The sequence below is a fragment of the Zosterops lateralis genome (genome assembly GCF_965231275.1).
Source record: "Zosterops lateralis genome assembly, chromosome: 5".
Lineage (NCBI taxonomy): Eukaryota > Metazoa > Chordata > Aves > Passeriformes > Zosteropidae > Zosterops > Zosterops lateralis.
The window spans coordinates 47205072-47220660 of record NC_139766.1 but is presented as its reverse complement, the minus strand read 5'-3'; the positions used below and the strand labels follow the sequence as shown (position 1 = coordinate 47220660).

At 38.0% G+C, this 15589-nt stretch overlaps 1 protein-coding gene across 1 annotated transcript in view; it reads left to right on the top strand.

Moving 5' to 3' along the window:
* Positions 1 to 14382: 14382 nt before the first annotated feature.
* EGF (epidermal growth factor) overlaps positions 14383 to 15589 on the top strand; it is a 56653-nt gene continuing 55446 nt past the window's right edge. Inside the window, exon 1 of the mRNA XM_083860774.1 lies at positions 14383 to 15053. Coding sequence (XP_083716900.1) covers positions 14927 to 15053 — 127 coding nt within the window. The 5' untranslated portion in view covers positions 14383 to 14926. The remainder of the gene's footprint in view (positions 15054 to 15589) is intronic.

Below are 15589 nucleotides of genomic sequence, written 5' to 3'. Positions count from 1 at the left end.
AGGTGTTATTGAAGCTCCAGGTCAGCATTGTCATGGTCCTTTGTTGAAAATGAGAAGTTCTCCATAGAACAGATGCTTTCTTTTTTAATTACAAATCACTGAATTTTTTCACTCTGAATTTCAAGAGGTCAGAGCTTCCTTCAGGATGGAGGCACAAATAATGTGTTATTTTGATTTATCTGAAAGACACCCTTGCTAAACAGAGGAAAATCAAGCTGAAATATTGGTCTGAAACAGCCTGTATGAAGGAGTTATTTTTTTTTTTACAAAGCTGTATTATTCATAAGAGTTCTATATGGGAATATTTTCAATCAAAAAGGTAGAAAGCAGCTATGAACAAAAGCATATTATTTTTCCCAATATAGAAGTAACTGCACTTTTCTCAATTTTCTATTTTTTACAAAATGACATCCTAACCTAGTGTTTAAAAAAGGATGTAGAATTGCTGCAGCAAGATCAATAGCACCTATCAGGTATATATTTTAAGTATATTTGTTCTAACTTCAGGTCTGATATTTCTGAAAGACTTTTGATTGACTTAAGAGTATTACAAAAGGAGCTGACTGCAAACAACTGCAACTAACTTCTCATTATAATGGAATACCAGTTTACTGACAGTGTATGAATGTTTACATTTTGCAGGAGAGGCTCTGACAAGAAAATATTTTATTCTGAAACAAGATGAGCTATCAAATATTTGACTGAGATATCCTCTTTTTTAAGGAGGAATCAAAGGAATTTGGTAGTGGTATGGTTTTGGGTGTTGCAGTGTGCATTTTGGGTTTTCTAATTTCTGTATAATTTTTGTTATTAAGTTTCTGTGCTGGTTTCATTCTTTCCCCCACCACGCTTCCTTTGATCACTGCTGTTAACTTCATAACAGGCCTGGCTCAGACCATTGTATGTCTCTTAATAGCCCTGGCTCAGCCCATCGTTACCTATTGTCTTTTATCTGTGAACACACCCTTGGTTCTTGATGGCCCTGGCTAAGCCAGATGCTCAGCCAAGGCTTCAGGTATCTCCACACCTCTTTTACCCCTAAATGGCAACGTCAAACCCGCCTCTACCTTTGTCACTCCCCCTCATTTCCATGAGTAACACCCCTGTCCATAAGAGCAGGAGAGACCCAAAATCAAGACTCACACTCACACCTTGAACACCTGGGCTTTCGCCCTGAATAAACAACTTCCTAAGTAACACCAAGTGTGAGCCGCTCCTTTCCTCCAAGTAAGCAGCTTCTGCCTGAGATCTGGACCTGCCTAAAACTTCACCATATCACGACAGAGCCCAGCTAGCCGGTTGGCAGCTATGGGGACCGTGATATTTGGGGTTTGTTTTTTTTTTTTTTTTTGTTATGATCTTTTATGGAACTAAGGTGACTGAGAGAGAACTTGGTGAACTTCTTATGCCCAGAGAAGGCTAATATGGAATGTGTTTTCTTACTCACTTTTTTAATGCAGGAGAAAAGAGCTTTATATATGTCTGTATGTGTGTTGAGGGCAGGAATAAAGAATTTCAATGTTGTTGGCTCAGATGAAGTTCAAGCAGTTTTCTCTAAGGCCTCTGGTATGGGCTGCTGGCACTTGAGAATGCTACTGAACTAGACGGAAAGTAGCAACAATCCAAAATGACAATTACTAGTAGATTTGGTGCAACTCTAGTTTGAAGTCAATATTTGGTCAAGTAAATGAGTACTCAGTTGATTTTTTTGTTTAGTATTTTCATTTCTTTAGAATTGAATGAAGGAAATCTCTATCATCCTCAGACAAATTTCTCTAGTACTTCAAAAAATAAATTCATGTACAAATCTCTAGATCATGTTTTTGCTTGACTCTCTTTTATTCTTTCTAGTTTAGTGTTGTTTTGGAAAAGAGGAACAAAATAATATGTATAGTCTACTTTGTATTATTTTCTAGTCTCTAAAACAATCACACCTTTGTTGAAGAAAAAGGAAATTAAATCACATACTCATAAGTACTGTTTTTTGTAAGAACCTGATTTAATTAGTGATGATGAAATCTAATGCCACAAACTGATTGGATGGACTACTGAATCATGTGTCTTGAATTTTTTCTTGCTAATATTTGGCCAAGTGTTTGAGACTCCAAAAATAACTTACACCAATTATATTTTTTTTGTTTTATAGCCTAGTCCCTTGTGTTTAAGATCATGTGGAAATTAAATCATAGAGAGAGAAAGAAGGCAATATAAGCATACAGTAAACAGGCAGCTACATAGCATGGCAAACTAAATTCAGATTAACATTACTGTCTTTTAATGTTATTTTTCTCTTTGCATAGAGCCTTCTTCAATGTTAAACTAATCCTGCAGTGTATTCCTTGCTTCAGATTGCACATGAATGACATTAGCTGTGGGTATTTTTCCAAAGCATGATCTCAGGTCTTGAGTGACCTGTTCTGGTTTCTCACTGAGTCTCCAAAAAAAGAATACTACTTGGTGTTTCTTGTTCTCTGGCATAGAAGTGTTATGGTGGAATGGTTTCTTCCCTGCTGAAACATGAATGTGAAAACAGTAATCATAACACTGAGCATCAGAGTGTTCTGAGCATCATGTTTCATAGCTGAGGATTAGAGAAAGTAATATTCTGAATTTAATTTTCCATTCTCTGTAGCTGGCTGCTTATTGTACTCTTATCTGTCATTTAGCTTCCACATGAACTTAGGCACAGCACCTTGCAATTTTACTGTTTACTGCTGTGTCTGGATCAATATCTCCAAAGCACTAAGTTCCTGGAGTTCTGTATCAATCATTCTGGGTTCAGCCTAAAATCTGAGAATAACATTTTTCAGTAGAAGATTGTGCTAAATTACTTCTCAACATTAGGAAAGGAACTCTCTAGAATGGCAGAGGCATATTTTCATACACAAAAGTGCTGTTTATTTGTTCCTTGCCTGAGCATTTTTCACTCTTTGACAGAAGAGCAGACATTCCCTTTGGATAGAGTAATCAGCAGCAAAAAAAAGAGGAAAGAAACATTTTTCACGAGCCAGAAAAATAATGGTCTTTGTTCTGATCAGGCAAAATGATTGAATAGACATTATATCCAGTAGCTATATGAACTATTTCTTTCAAAATGTAACAGGAATTCATGAGGAGAGGTAAGTAATAAAGTCCCTTGTTTATTGATAGAAAAGTGGCATTTTCTTGTGCCCTTGATAATGACTTAACACTACAGAATGCCTGAATGTGGACTGGCAGGGACAAGAGGTTGACTGGTCACAAGGTGATTAAGGTTTTGGTTTCTCATTACTGAAGATTTGGAGATTTAGAAATAAAATCTGAATCCAATGGTATGAGAGAAAAAAAAGGGTGATTCTTAAAGCTTGTTGACCTTCATAAAGAAACTAGAAAAATTGTCATGAGAATACTTATAAAGGGTAATCAGCCAGAAGTTGGGTCAAAAAAAGGGAATAAAGTTAAACAATTGCTCTTTTTAGAATAAAAGACTGGAAAAGCCTAGAATTGGTGGATGAACATTTAGAAAGGTGCTCACTATAAGCAGAACACATAAATTATTGTTTTGTGACTGGAACAGAAAACAAGAATTTTTATTGTAATTATCTATGTGCAAGTCTGTCTTGAAGTTGTACTAAATTTGCATCTGATCAAACACAGATTCTAAACTAACACAAGGGCTGTGGTGGAAGGGTACGTATGAGAAGGGAGATTCCTACAGAAAACACACAAATAAGGTTAAGTAAAGAATAAAAAACACTCTGCTGAACAACATGCAGCTCCCTGAGTGGAGGAACCTCATCCTCCAATAGTTTGGCTTATAAAGACATGGGCAAGGACTGAGAGGAGAAAATTCAGGAAAATTCACCAGTTCCAATAATGGATCCAGGAAAGATCTTCAATAGAGTTTTGAGAAATCTGACCTGAGGGATAAAAGACTCTATTGCTGTACATGATTTTTTCACTGTATTTGATATCGATTCAGAAGCTGAGGTAACTGCTTTCAACAAGACTTGTGGATGGGGTAAACCTAGGCTGAAGGACAGAAAAAGAGTCTGTATAGGAAAGGAGCTGCAAGATAGACACTTTTGTCATCAGTGGAAGATGAGCCACATGTTAAGTGAGAAAAGCTAGACTAGTATTTGATAACAACTGGCAGCTACAAAGATAGTTGAAATGAACTTGGATAGTGCTGCCTGAATAATTTTCAGTCTTTTTGAGTAGAATACTGAAACTGAAGAGAAAAATAAGCTATGTAGGTGATGTATTTTATTGGATCTGTTACACTCAAAACATACCTTGCATATGTTTCTGATCCTTCCCAGTTATAGTTCTGGGCAGAATGAATTGACAAAACTTTAACTATAGGAAGCCCACTACACTACAAATAACTTGTGATTCATCAAAAGGGCAGGGGGACAGGCCTGGAGGAAGTTGAAATCAAATGTCACCACCTAAAAATATAGCTGAAATGATGAGATTTCTTCCTCTGATGAATGTTTGGAGTAAATTCCACAAAAGGCCATGTTCTTTGTGAACTGTATGATGCCAGCCTTGTGTGGGTGGGGAGAAAACATAGGAGTAGGTTCTGAAAAGATGCTCTAAATGATTTATTGACAACATCCTGGGAAATGACATTTGACAATGTTTCTGAGCCCACAGCCATTTCAGCAAATGCCAGTAGTGCAAGATTTAAGGGGGCGGTGCTCCAGTTACAGTGAGATGAATAATGTCACACGTTGTTTCAGGCACTGCTCAGACACCAAGAATAAGTGGGCATAAATAGCAGGAGTGCCTGGTGAGAGGCTGGGACATGTGAGAGGTTCAGAATATGCTTCTGCATCTTGATAACTTCAGCAATGTGTCAGGTAGAGGGAAAGCCTCTTGCAGTATTGATAAAAAAGTAATAGATAAAATGTTCCTTACTAATGTATTTTGACGCTATCCCCCAAAAAAGTTATATCAAAAAAGTCTTTGAGGCTGACTGACTGTTTATTAAGGAGACCATAAATTACTCAGGTTTGAGGAGGGTAGATAAGCCCGTGCAACTGGATGGTCTCCTTTTGTCACTGTACCAACCTGGTCTGGATACATAATCACTGATGACTGCAGACAAATGAAAATTCTCCGTGTTTTTTTTGAATGGGCCTTACTATCCATCAGCAATCTCTGTTCTGCCCAGCACTTTCATGCAAGAGAGCTTTTTTTGTTTGTTTATATGCAGGTGTTTCATAGCAGTTGCAGCCTCCTCACAGTTCAGCAGTTACTGAGAAACAATGCTTCCAGCTGCCATTAAGTTGTCACCCACAGAATTTAACACATCCACTGTGTCAGTAAGGATGCTGCAGAAAGGAGAAGTAACCACCATTCACAACATAGCACACCAAGTCCTTTAGTGTAGGCTGAATTCTCTTTACAGTTGTGGAAATGCTGCTTCTCAGTAGCTCTGCAATCCAGCTGGTCACAGAAAACTGCTTTGAGTTCAGCACTCTGATCTCCAGACTATTATTTCAAGCCCTAACAGCATTGCCTTGAGCACTGACTGCTGAGCTTTGCTTCATCAAAAAGACTTTCTCCTCCCTAAACTAATGAATAGGTACTATGTTACTCCTATGAAAACCAGTTGGTTAGTGATGAGAAATCCTGGCAATTTTGGAGGTAAGTTTTCATGGTTAATCTGTCTATAATGAACACATGTAGCAAAGATATGGCAGTATTTTCCTGTCCGCACATTATTCTGCACAACATGTTTAATCTGATGAGTCCTAGTAAAACCAGAATGATGTGAAAGAAGAATATTGTCATTTATTCATTTTGGGTGCAGCAGTAGCAAAAGCTCTCAATAGCCAAATATCAGTACAGGCAAACCACTGAGCATTAAATGCTTATAGCACTTTCCCCTTTTAAAAGGTTCTGCACTTCATAGATTGTTCTTCTTCACCTTATTGCAAAAGTATTAGTAGTAGCTGCAGCTGCATACTTGATCCATAGAACACTATGCCTTGAATATCTTTAATAACTGATCATTTTTGAAGGTATTATTTCTTTATTGATATAAGTGAAGAGGTGCCTGGTTTTGACAGTAGAGGAAAAGGAATATTGATGCCAATTGCTAGCTAGTTTTTGTTGGTGGACCCTCCTATAGACTTTGGATCAGGAAAAGAAATGTCTATGTCTTAGTCTCACACAGTGGCAAATTGTTTGGGACAGGCATTCAAGGGCATGACATGAAAACCATATTCTGAGGCCTTAATCAGATTGTCTTGGTTTTGCTGTTATGCTTGCTAATATTTTCTAAAATATTAGAAATATGTTCCAATTTTTCTCTTGTTTCTCAGTGTCATGCCAAAGTTAAATTATACATGTTAAAAAATCCCAGTATTTAAGTAGGCTCTGGAGAGCATATGATAATGATATTATATTATACCAAAGGCCCTAATCACTTTTGATTTCTGAGGGATAAAATAGAACTGTACTTCTTTAAGCTGTGATGATGGTTAACACAAGAACCTGCATTAGGTTTCAATAAGATAGGCTTGGTCCAATGTTTTTTCTGCAATCAACGGGAATTTGGTATCAGTGGGCTCAGGATCAGTTTCTCCTTCATCTCTAAAAGCAAAAAGCGTCACTCTGGGTAAAGCTTTTCATTCTGGAATGTGAAGGTAAGCCTGTGATCCAGCAACGTTTGAGGAGAATCCCTGCCCTTAGCCTGTACGTTTTGCAGCTGTGAGTGGCTGTGAGCATTGGAAATGTAAGCGGGAATGAGTGTCTGATTTCTGTGCCAACACACATAAGGTAGGCCCCTCTATAAGTCTCTCTCTCGATATATAGATTGCAATAGAGTTTTAATGTTTGCCCCAGATATTTTAGGTGGTTGGGTTTCTTCTGACACGTCCTGCCTTGCCTGCCAGCCCAGCTCTAAATAAGGCAGCCAAACGCAAACATGCAAATGGAGAAGTCTCTTCACCACTGGGAACACAGACTCCCAGAATAGATTTCCTGTATCCCTCTCTGCTTACTGGATGGAGTCTTATTTCATTTTGGAAAACTGGGCACCTATGGCTAATTTCCAAAGCACTGCCCAAGAGGTACACCAACCCTTCTCCAGGCACAATTCTAAGGAGGATTTGAGTGGGGGCTCCTTTTTGGAATCTTGTCCTAATAGTCACTTGTAATATTATACAGAATGGCTCTGAAATGCTCTATTTTTTAATAAAGATGCTGTAATTGGTTGGGTTGCATCTTATAGGTGGAAATTTTGGGCTAGATACTTGTGTTCGTTATTATAGCAATTTTAGTTTAGGAAAGTGACTTGAGAGTGTGGAGCATTTTTTAATGTAGTGTACGGGGCAGTGGCCCTCAAAAATGCTCTCACAGCACTAATAGGAATTTTATTATAATAAACTTTGCTTGCACTTTGAAAAATACAAGTTTATACAATACAGTGCAATGATTTTTGATATAAAAGCACTACAAACATTAACATACCTCCTTTGAAGGAATGTATTTTTACTGTGCTTTTCCATATAGAAATAAACATATATTGGTTTCTGAGAGTAACAAGTGATATTTAAAACTTTTCAGTGTTTTGTAACACCAGTGCATTTCTGATACAACTCATGTACAAATCCAAATTATTTTTCTCTTTTACCTTGTATTGTATGGCCTAATTTGTTCTCTCTATGTGATTTTGGCAGGAATAAATTAACAACTACTTTGCAATTTTGAGTACAACCTTACATGCAGGAGTCTCTGTGTACTTTATTACAGCTATTAAATTAAATAACCTTTCTTCATGTAAAAGGAAGTGTTGGGCCATTTGCACAGTATGCCAGGATCACTCAGGAAGCCTGTGGCAGGGGCGTAGGTGGAATGAAGGAGCCTTTTAATACGCTGTGCATATGATTATAGCATCCACATCTCCATGCATCCATAGAGGTTTTATTCTGCAAAGCCTAACTGTGACTGATTGCACTGTTGCTTTTCCTAGTCTGGTGTAAGGTAAAGGCTATGCCAGCCAGTACACGCTGGAAATTCTAAAGGAGGTAGCTGTAGCTTCCAGGAATCTGTTCATTCACCCATCAGCTACACAGACACTGCTTGTTGAGTGCAGCCAAGGAGACATTCTGCAAGAATGTGTGTGAATGTTGGTGAGCACTTTGCTCGCTGTTTGCTTGTTGCTTACACAATCATTTTATGCTGCTCTATTGCAAAGTGATTTTCCCTTGTCCTTAATGCTTAATACAGTTCCTAGTACTTGTCTGATCAGTCCCTGAGACCAAGCCTTTCTTAGGTAATTTCAATTTCTTCAAAACTACTGTAGAAATAATACAATTTCTGACTCTTGCAGGCAATCTGAGGGGATTCCTATAGTGCAGTAATGTTTTACAGGACTCCAGAGGGAAAATGACTTCTGCAAGGAATGGTTTCTCCCCTTTCTGAAAACACCACTGTGAGTTGAGTCTGACCTGGAGCTTCCATATTCACACTGCAACCAGCAATATGGAATCTGTTCAAAGCTTTGAAGTACAGAACCATTATCTAAAAGCTAAAAATAATGTGGGTTATTACTTGTGCTTAATGCCCCAGCCTTTTCCCCCATAGCTCTTCTCTCCTTGTCTCTGTTTAGATGGAGAATTGACAGCTGTGGCCTCAGGCAGGGTGTGTTTGGTAGCTGCAGGGTTTGGATGCCAAGTCCTGGGATATCACACTCACAGAGGCATTTGGGTCTGTGATAGGCTCTGGCACTGCACTGCCTGCAGCTGTGAGGCTCCCTGAGGTGGTATCAGGTCAAGCTGCCTCCTGCACGGCAGAGCCCTTGCTGATCACTCTGTGCCAGCTGCTTCCCAGTTTGGTATAAGAAATCCTCTCCGGCCGCTGTGGGTATGGTCTGACCCCCATATATTATTTTGGTTTTGTTCTATGTTGCACCTGTAAAATTGTCTCACACAAGAAATGACATTACATCAAAAACTTGTACTTCCAAGTGCAAATTTACATTCAGAAGGCTCTGAGCAAACATTTCAGGAGATGCTCAATGCTTGAATATCTACTAATCAGGAAAAAGTTGCTTCTGGAGATCTCTTGAATCTATTCTATGACTTGTAGGAAAATTGAACATTCCCAGGAGCTAGAAGTGTATTTTTCTATACCTGCTCTTGGTTGCCCACCTATTCACTGGCAAATCCCTCTGACACCAGCTGCATGGACATTAATAGGAAAATAACAAACTTCCACAAAGAGGATGTGGCTTGCGAAATGCTCAGGATGTCATTGCTTCCTTCAGAGTGTTTGAGTACTTCAGCAACTGGGAGCATCCTGCACCCTGCTTGCAGGAGCTCAGTACTGGCCACTGGCAAGATCTCCGTTAATTCCAGTCTTGGATTCACCTCAAGTGCTTTTGCTGTGGAAAGCTGACTATAACAATGCCTGTTTCTACTTCTATTTATTATCCATCTTGTTTGATCCTGTCTTTGAGACAGTTGTGGGTTTGTGTAGATGTGCCAAACTGGTGTTACTGATGCACCAGCTGAAATGGAGTTAATTGGACAAAGTGAACTGGATTCATGATTCTGTTCCACAAAACCAGCTGAGCAACTATGAAACAAAACTATAAAATGTTTCCTGCTGTTTATTCTCTATGGTCATAAGAAGAATAAACCATCTGAAAAGATCTGTAATGTGGTGGAAAAAGTTGATTAAAAAAGTAAGTTTAATTGTTCACCTCCTCAGGCCGGAACTTATGGGACAAAAAAAAAAAAAAGTAGAAGTAGCAATATCTGTGATAGATGGTCTTCAAATAAGAGCCTGTGGATGCTCTTATTGGCATGTAAATTCCTGATCTCTTACTGGTATCAGTGTAAATGGTGAGTGCTCAGGAACTCTAAAAATTAATGAAATTAAATTTCAGCCAGTGCCTTTGTTCTGAGAGATTTGTTAGAGCAGCTGTTCTAGTATGTGTACTAGAAATCATTTTGCTGCAAGGGAAACAGAGCTATCCATGGGATGGAAGCAGCAAAACACACAGAGAGGATACATCTTTTTACTCCAATAGTGAACTAATGCCATACCTGCTACTAAGATCCTTTCTTAAATGTTCTCACATGGCAAGCTGCATAGATCTCATTCATGGTAAAAAATGACTTGCTTTATCTTCTGTTTTATTTCCACCTCAGAGAGCCAACAGACTGTTTCAACATGTTATTTTAGCTACTCCTTCATGTCTGTTAACACAGAGGCCTAAAGTAGTCATCAAACATTGATAAATGTTGTAAGTCAGTAATGTGCTGTGTGGCTTCCCCAGAATGTTTCACTCTTGTTCTGGCTGTTGGGATAGGAGAGAGAGCATATTTAACTTTCTTTCTGGAACTTTCTGTAGATTCCAGTGTAGTCTAGCTGATGAAATAAGTATTTACTGTATAGCAGCTGGTGAAATGTGCATGTTAAACTGTTAAATGTAAAACTGCTTTTAAAAAGATAGTATCAACTATAATTAACAGTGTGCTTTTAACACAGATTATTTAAAGATTTTCTTTTGCTTAAGATAAGTTTGTTGTAGAAAAAAAAGTAACCATAGCAGAAATATTATGGTACTCAAACTTCCAAAAAAATACAGTGGATGTTTGTCATAGCTGCTGTTATGCAGCAGGCAACTGGAAAGAGATTACTTACAGTAACACTTTTCGAAAAGCTTTCACTATTTAAAACCCCACTCTTTAATTAATTTTATTAGTAAATTAAATTAAAACATCCTGCCAGCCAAATATAATCTCCAAACTGTTGAAGTGATGAGAGACATGCTTGAGGACAAAGCCAGAATGGCCATCATACCTCAGGAGGAGATTTCAGGCATTCCTCCTTTTAGAGAACACTGAAATATGCCAGTCTCTCATGCTGTACCTCTCTCTGTTCTGACAGGCAATTTAGTATTGCATAATGTCCCTTTTGTCAGAATTACAGATGATGCAGGCTGAACCTGCTGAAATGACATTAACAGTACTGAATCAAGCACTGTCGTGTCAGAGAAAATACAGTGATCAGTCAGCCCCACACTGACCCTGAGATCAGGCCTCAGCAAGTAGGTGTAAGGCAGGCTTAGGCAATTGTTGGGTGGTTTTTCTGAAGACTGTGAGAAATCCCCAGTATCATCACAAAAGTTGCTTGTGTCAGTCAACTGCTTCTCTGGTGGCAATACCTTTTCTGGCAGAGTGACACATACATGAGAGTCTTGTCCCAGGGGCTCGCAGATTTTCTGGGGCCATTGGAGACATTCTGGAATCTGTTTTGTGGGACCTGAACATTCCTTACTGCTCTGTGCTATTTGTACTGGAGATAGCTGCTGCACATTTCCTGTGCTACATCAGTGAATTTGCATTTAATAATTAACCTGTGTTGGTGGTAATTTGGATTATGTTCACTATAAATTTAACTTTAACCGCATTAGAATATGCCTAAATCCAGAATTATCCTTTCAGAGACTGACAGAAAAAGAAGCCCAACTGCTGATAAGCTAGTGTAATGTGTAGTGAACAAGAATAAAAGCCAATATATGATTTAAACAATGTGATTATTAATACAATGTAGATAATGAAAACACTAGGGAGCTGAGAGAGGGCTGCTTCTTCAACAGTTTAGAAACAATCAGAATATAATGTCCTTGAACTAGAGCAGCTGTTTGCCAAGAAGCCCTCCTGTATTTGAATTGCTAGCTGATCTTTCCCAATTTTGATTAAAAAAAAACCAAAAAACAAACAAAAACCAAAAAACAAAAACAAAAACAAAAACAAAAACAAAAAAAAAAAAAAAAAAAAAAAAAAACCAAAAAAAACCAAAACAAAACAAAAAACTTCCAAGGGATAAAATGTTTATTTACTGTTACTTCATAAGTGTCTTGAGTCAGCAGGTCAAATTCAACTAAGTTGTTCACATTTTATCAACTAGGATGATTTTTAGATCATTGGGACTGATTCTGCATTGAGCCCTACAAATGAGACTGTTGAGCTATTTTGGTCTAATTTATCATATGAGTGCCAGACAAATGTAGATTGCTGTACTTGATACCTGAAGATGAGCACAATAGCTTGCTTTTTAGAAACTCATAGGAGCAACTTCTGAAATGCTAAATGACTTCAGGTGTAAAGGAATTATTGTGAGCTTTATGCTGAACCATTTGGCAAAAAAAAAGGTATATTTTAAAAGTGTAGTTGTGGCACAGCCTGATGCACTTAATATTTTATTGAGCACTTTCTGGATTGATTCTGCTTTGAAATGGATAGTTACCTTCTTTGGCCTAGATCATACCATATCATACTGTGGGTTTGGTAGCTTGTTCTGGTCCGAGTTAAATTTGGGGTTTAAGGGTAAAAAAAAAATTAATTCCACTATTAAGATGTTTTTCTTCCTGTTTTTAAGATATTCCTACACTTCTAGGATAGTAAAATTCACAGCTGGTCTCTACCTGGCTAGAGTGAAGGGTTCTCTTCCTTCAGAAAAGGTTATTGTGGTATTGGCATATCAGACAGTTCTGTATTTATATTTAATTTAGATTATATAAAAAAAGAAATTCTGGGATGTGTCTTTGACTGTGTTTTGTGTAAAAGCAAATGTGGAAATGGAGCAGTGAGGGAAGATTGAGAGAGATGTTCAGAAAAGACAAAGTGTGTAAATGAGAGACAAAAAGAATGTGAGACAGAAATTATTTCTAGGTTTTAAAAGGAAAGGGGGAGGTTATTCATTTTGTCTCCTTCAGTGGGTTTGTCTGAGTCTGCCCTGGGAGAGGTCAGGGATGTGCTGGGACGGCCACCCTCACAGTCTGGCAAACACTCTGCTGGTGGCTGCTCACAAAGGAGTGACACATTCCTTTCAAACTGCTAGGGTTGCTTTCTCCCAGCTTGAACAGTGAAGAAAATTGTGTGAGGAGGAACTGATGACTGCAGAATAAGTAGAAGAGGTTCATGTGGAACATACCACAGTTCCTGAGCAGGATCCTGTAATCCTAGATGGGATGGAATTATACTGTGCTTTCACATTGTTTGCCCCTTTTGTATTCCCGGGGACTATTTGGAGAAGCAAATGCTCTTTGGCATGAGCCTGGCCCTGCATAATTTACATTACTGTTATTGTATTTTATGGCATAGCATATGGGGTAAAGACTCTGTTCTGAACAGACTATATGGAAATGTGGCTGCCATTTGTCAGTCTGGATTTAATTAGTTGCAGTGGCTGTAGCAGTGAAGTTGAGAGACCAGAATGTGCCTGCACACAGACAGAAACATCAAAAACCAATTACTTTTAATGGAGAGTGACCCAATTTATAATCAGGTTATAATCCTATTTTTTGACAGCACAAGTCTGGACTCTTATCGATTCAGAAAAATATGGGGAGGGGAGAGGAGAGGGAGAATTCTGACAGTTGTAGGTACCTTCTGATGCTGCTGCTGTATCCAGCTACTGTGTAAGTATTCATTCCAGTACAACACTCCAGAAATAAAATTTCAAAAAATCAAAGGAAAGAAAAAAGTGATAGAATCAGGTTGCTTCACAGTAGTTAGCTCAACAAAGCCTGGCACAGTCAACCATTTAAACACATGCTTAAATCTCAGCATATTCAAAATTCAGTAAATCTTAGAAGCATAAACTTATGCTCTAGAGCTTGTGCTCTAGAGCTTTGCTGGCCTAGGCTGATGGACTGGGAAAAAAGGAGATTTTTTTCAGTACTGTAGGACTATGTGCACTTAGAATTTGTCTAGTTTTTTATACCTCAGTGGAACAGGTGTAAAAGAGCATTGCACCCTGACAGCAGCCTTGTGCAACACCAGTGTACACGTAAATGACTGCAACCTCTGTGTTTGATGCAGGCTCAGAACATATTACCCCAGTCTCTGACAACAGGTATTCTGGAAATGTATAAGGGCCAAATTCGGACCTGAGAGAGATAGCTTCAATTCAAAATTGAAAATACATACCCTGGGTGTGAACTTGACCTTAAGCTAATTTGGGTTTCCAGTAAAAATATATCAGAGAAACCAGAGGGATTTTTTTTCCCATGATTTTTACATGAAATATTTTGATGACAAAATTCATTTCTGGTGGTAAAACACATGATGATATTAAGAGGAATGCAGCTAATCATGATTGAACAGGAATTGAATAATTTTGCCTACAATGTCTGTGGAAAAAAAATTAGTGGCAAGCTGCAGGTACTTCTCAAGCAGGAGGCATTGCTTTTCTAAAGAGTCTGTATTTATTATGGGTGGCTGGATATCTGCATGCTGGCTCAGTTCCCTGTAGTAAGGAACTGACCACATTACTATTTGCAAACACAGGGTTCACTCAAGTGGTACTAAAAAGAGAAGAGGTGGGGCAAGCAGAGCTTTAAAAAGAAAAGAGGAGTCTATCCAAGTCTGAATGTAAAAACCAACAGCGTTTCGGAGGACAGTACCTGGGGATTTTGCTCCCTGCACTCCACTGAGAGCTGTGCTGAAGAGTTTTCTGAATTCTCTGCTTTTAAGATTTAAACAGCAGCTTTGTTGCAAGGAAATTTGAAGCGATCCTTGCAAGCATGGCTTTTAAGCTGTGTTAAATTTGTGGCAAGAGTGTCAGGCATTTCATACTTGGCTTCCAAAAGAGAAAAGAAAAAAAAAAAAAAAAAAAAAAAAAAAAAAAAAAAAAAAAAAGAAAGAGAGAAACTAAAGAGAGAGAGAAAAAAAGCCCTAATGTGTGTGGGGAAGAAATCTCCCAGGAATTTCTTCAAGGTTGTAGTCAGACGGTAAAGTCTAAAGTGACAAGAAAAGCAAGGCAAAGATAAAACTTGAAATTTTGATAAGATGTCTGAGTCTAAAGTGGCAGATTGTAGAAAACTTCTGGGATTACACATGCTCATCTTGTCCTGGATATGACTGCATACAAGCTAGTTTTTCTCTAGTGACAGCTCAAAAACCCCCTCAAGATTATGTTTCTCTTCCTTGTTGCTTTTTTGCCAGTGGTTTTGAAAATTGGTTTTGTCAGCCTCTCAGCTCTGCAGCACTGGAACTGTCCTGATGGATACAGACTAAAGCCTGAAAACTCTGCTTGTATAGGTAAGTTGCTGAACATTCCCAGATTAAGAAAACTGCATTTGTATTCTTTTGATTTAGCTTTATAATTTTCTAAGAGTTTTTTTACAGATTGCTCGTGTGTTGTACTGGCAGAACTGATAAATCAGCTTCTCAATATCTGTTGCATTTCAAAATGAACAGAACTCCTTTTTTTTTTTTTTTTTTTTTTTTTTTTTCTTTCAAAGATCAGCATGGTTTAACTGTTAGAATGCAGAATAAGTTTTCATTAGATCCTTAAGAAATATGAACTGTTCTCCAGTTACCCAAACTTCTTGTATCTTTAGTGTCTCCATAGTTTCAGTACATGAGCATGCATGTATTCATGCTTCAATGTATGTAAAGTTTGAGTACAGGTGTATTTTTTTTATTTCACTATACATATATAAAGAGTACTTTAATGATTATGTGTTATTATACATTTAGATGTGGGCTAGATAACTTTAAAAGCTATTATTTTTTGCTTGTTATTACATGTAGATGTGTGTGCTCATACTAATAATGCATCTCATACAATACAT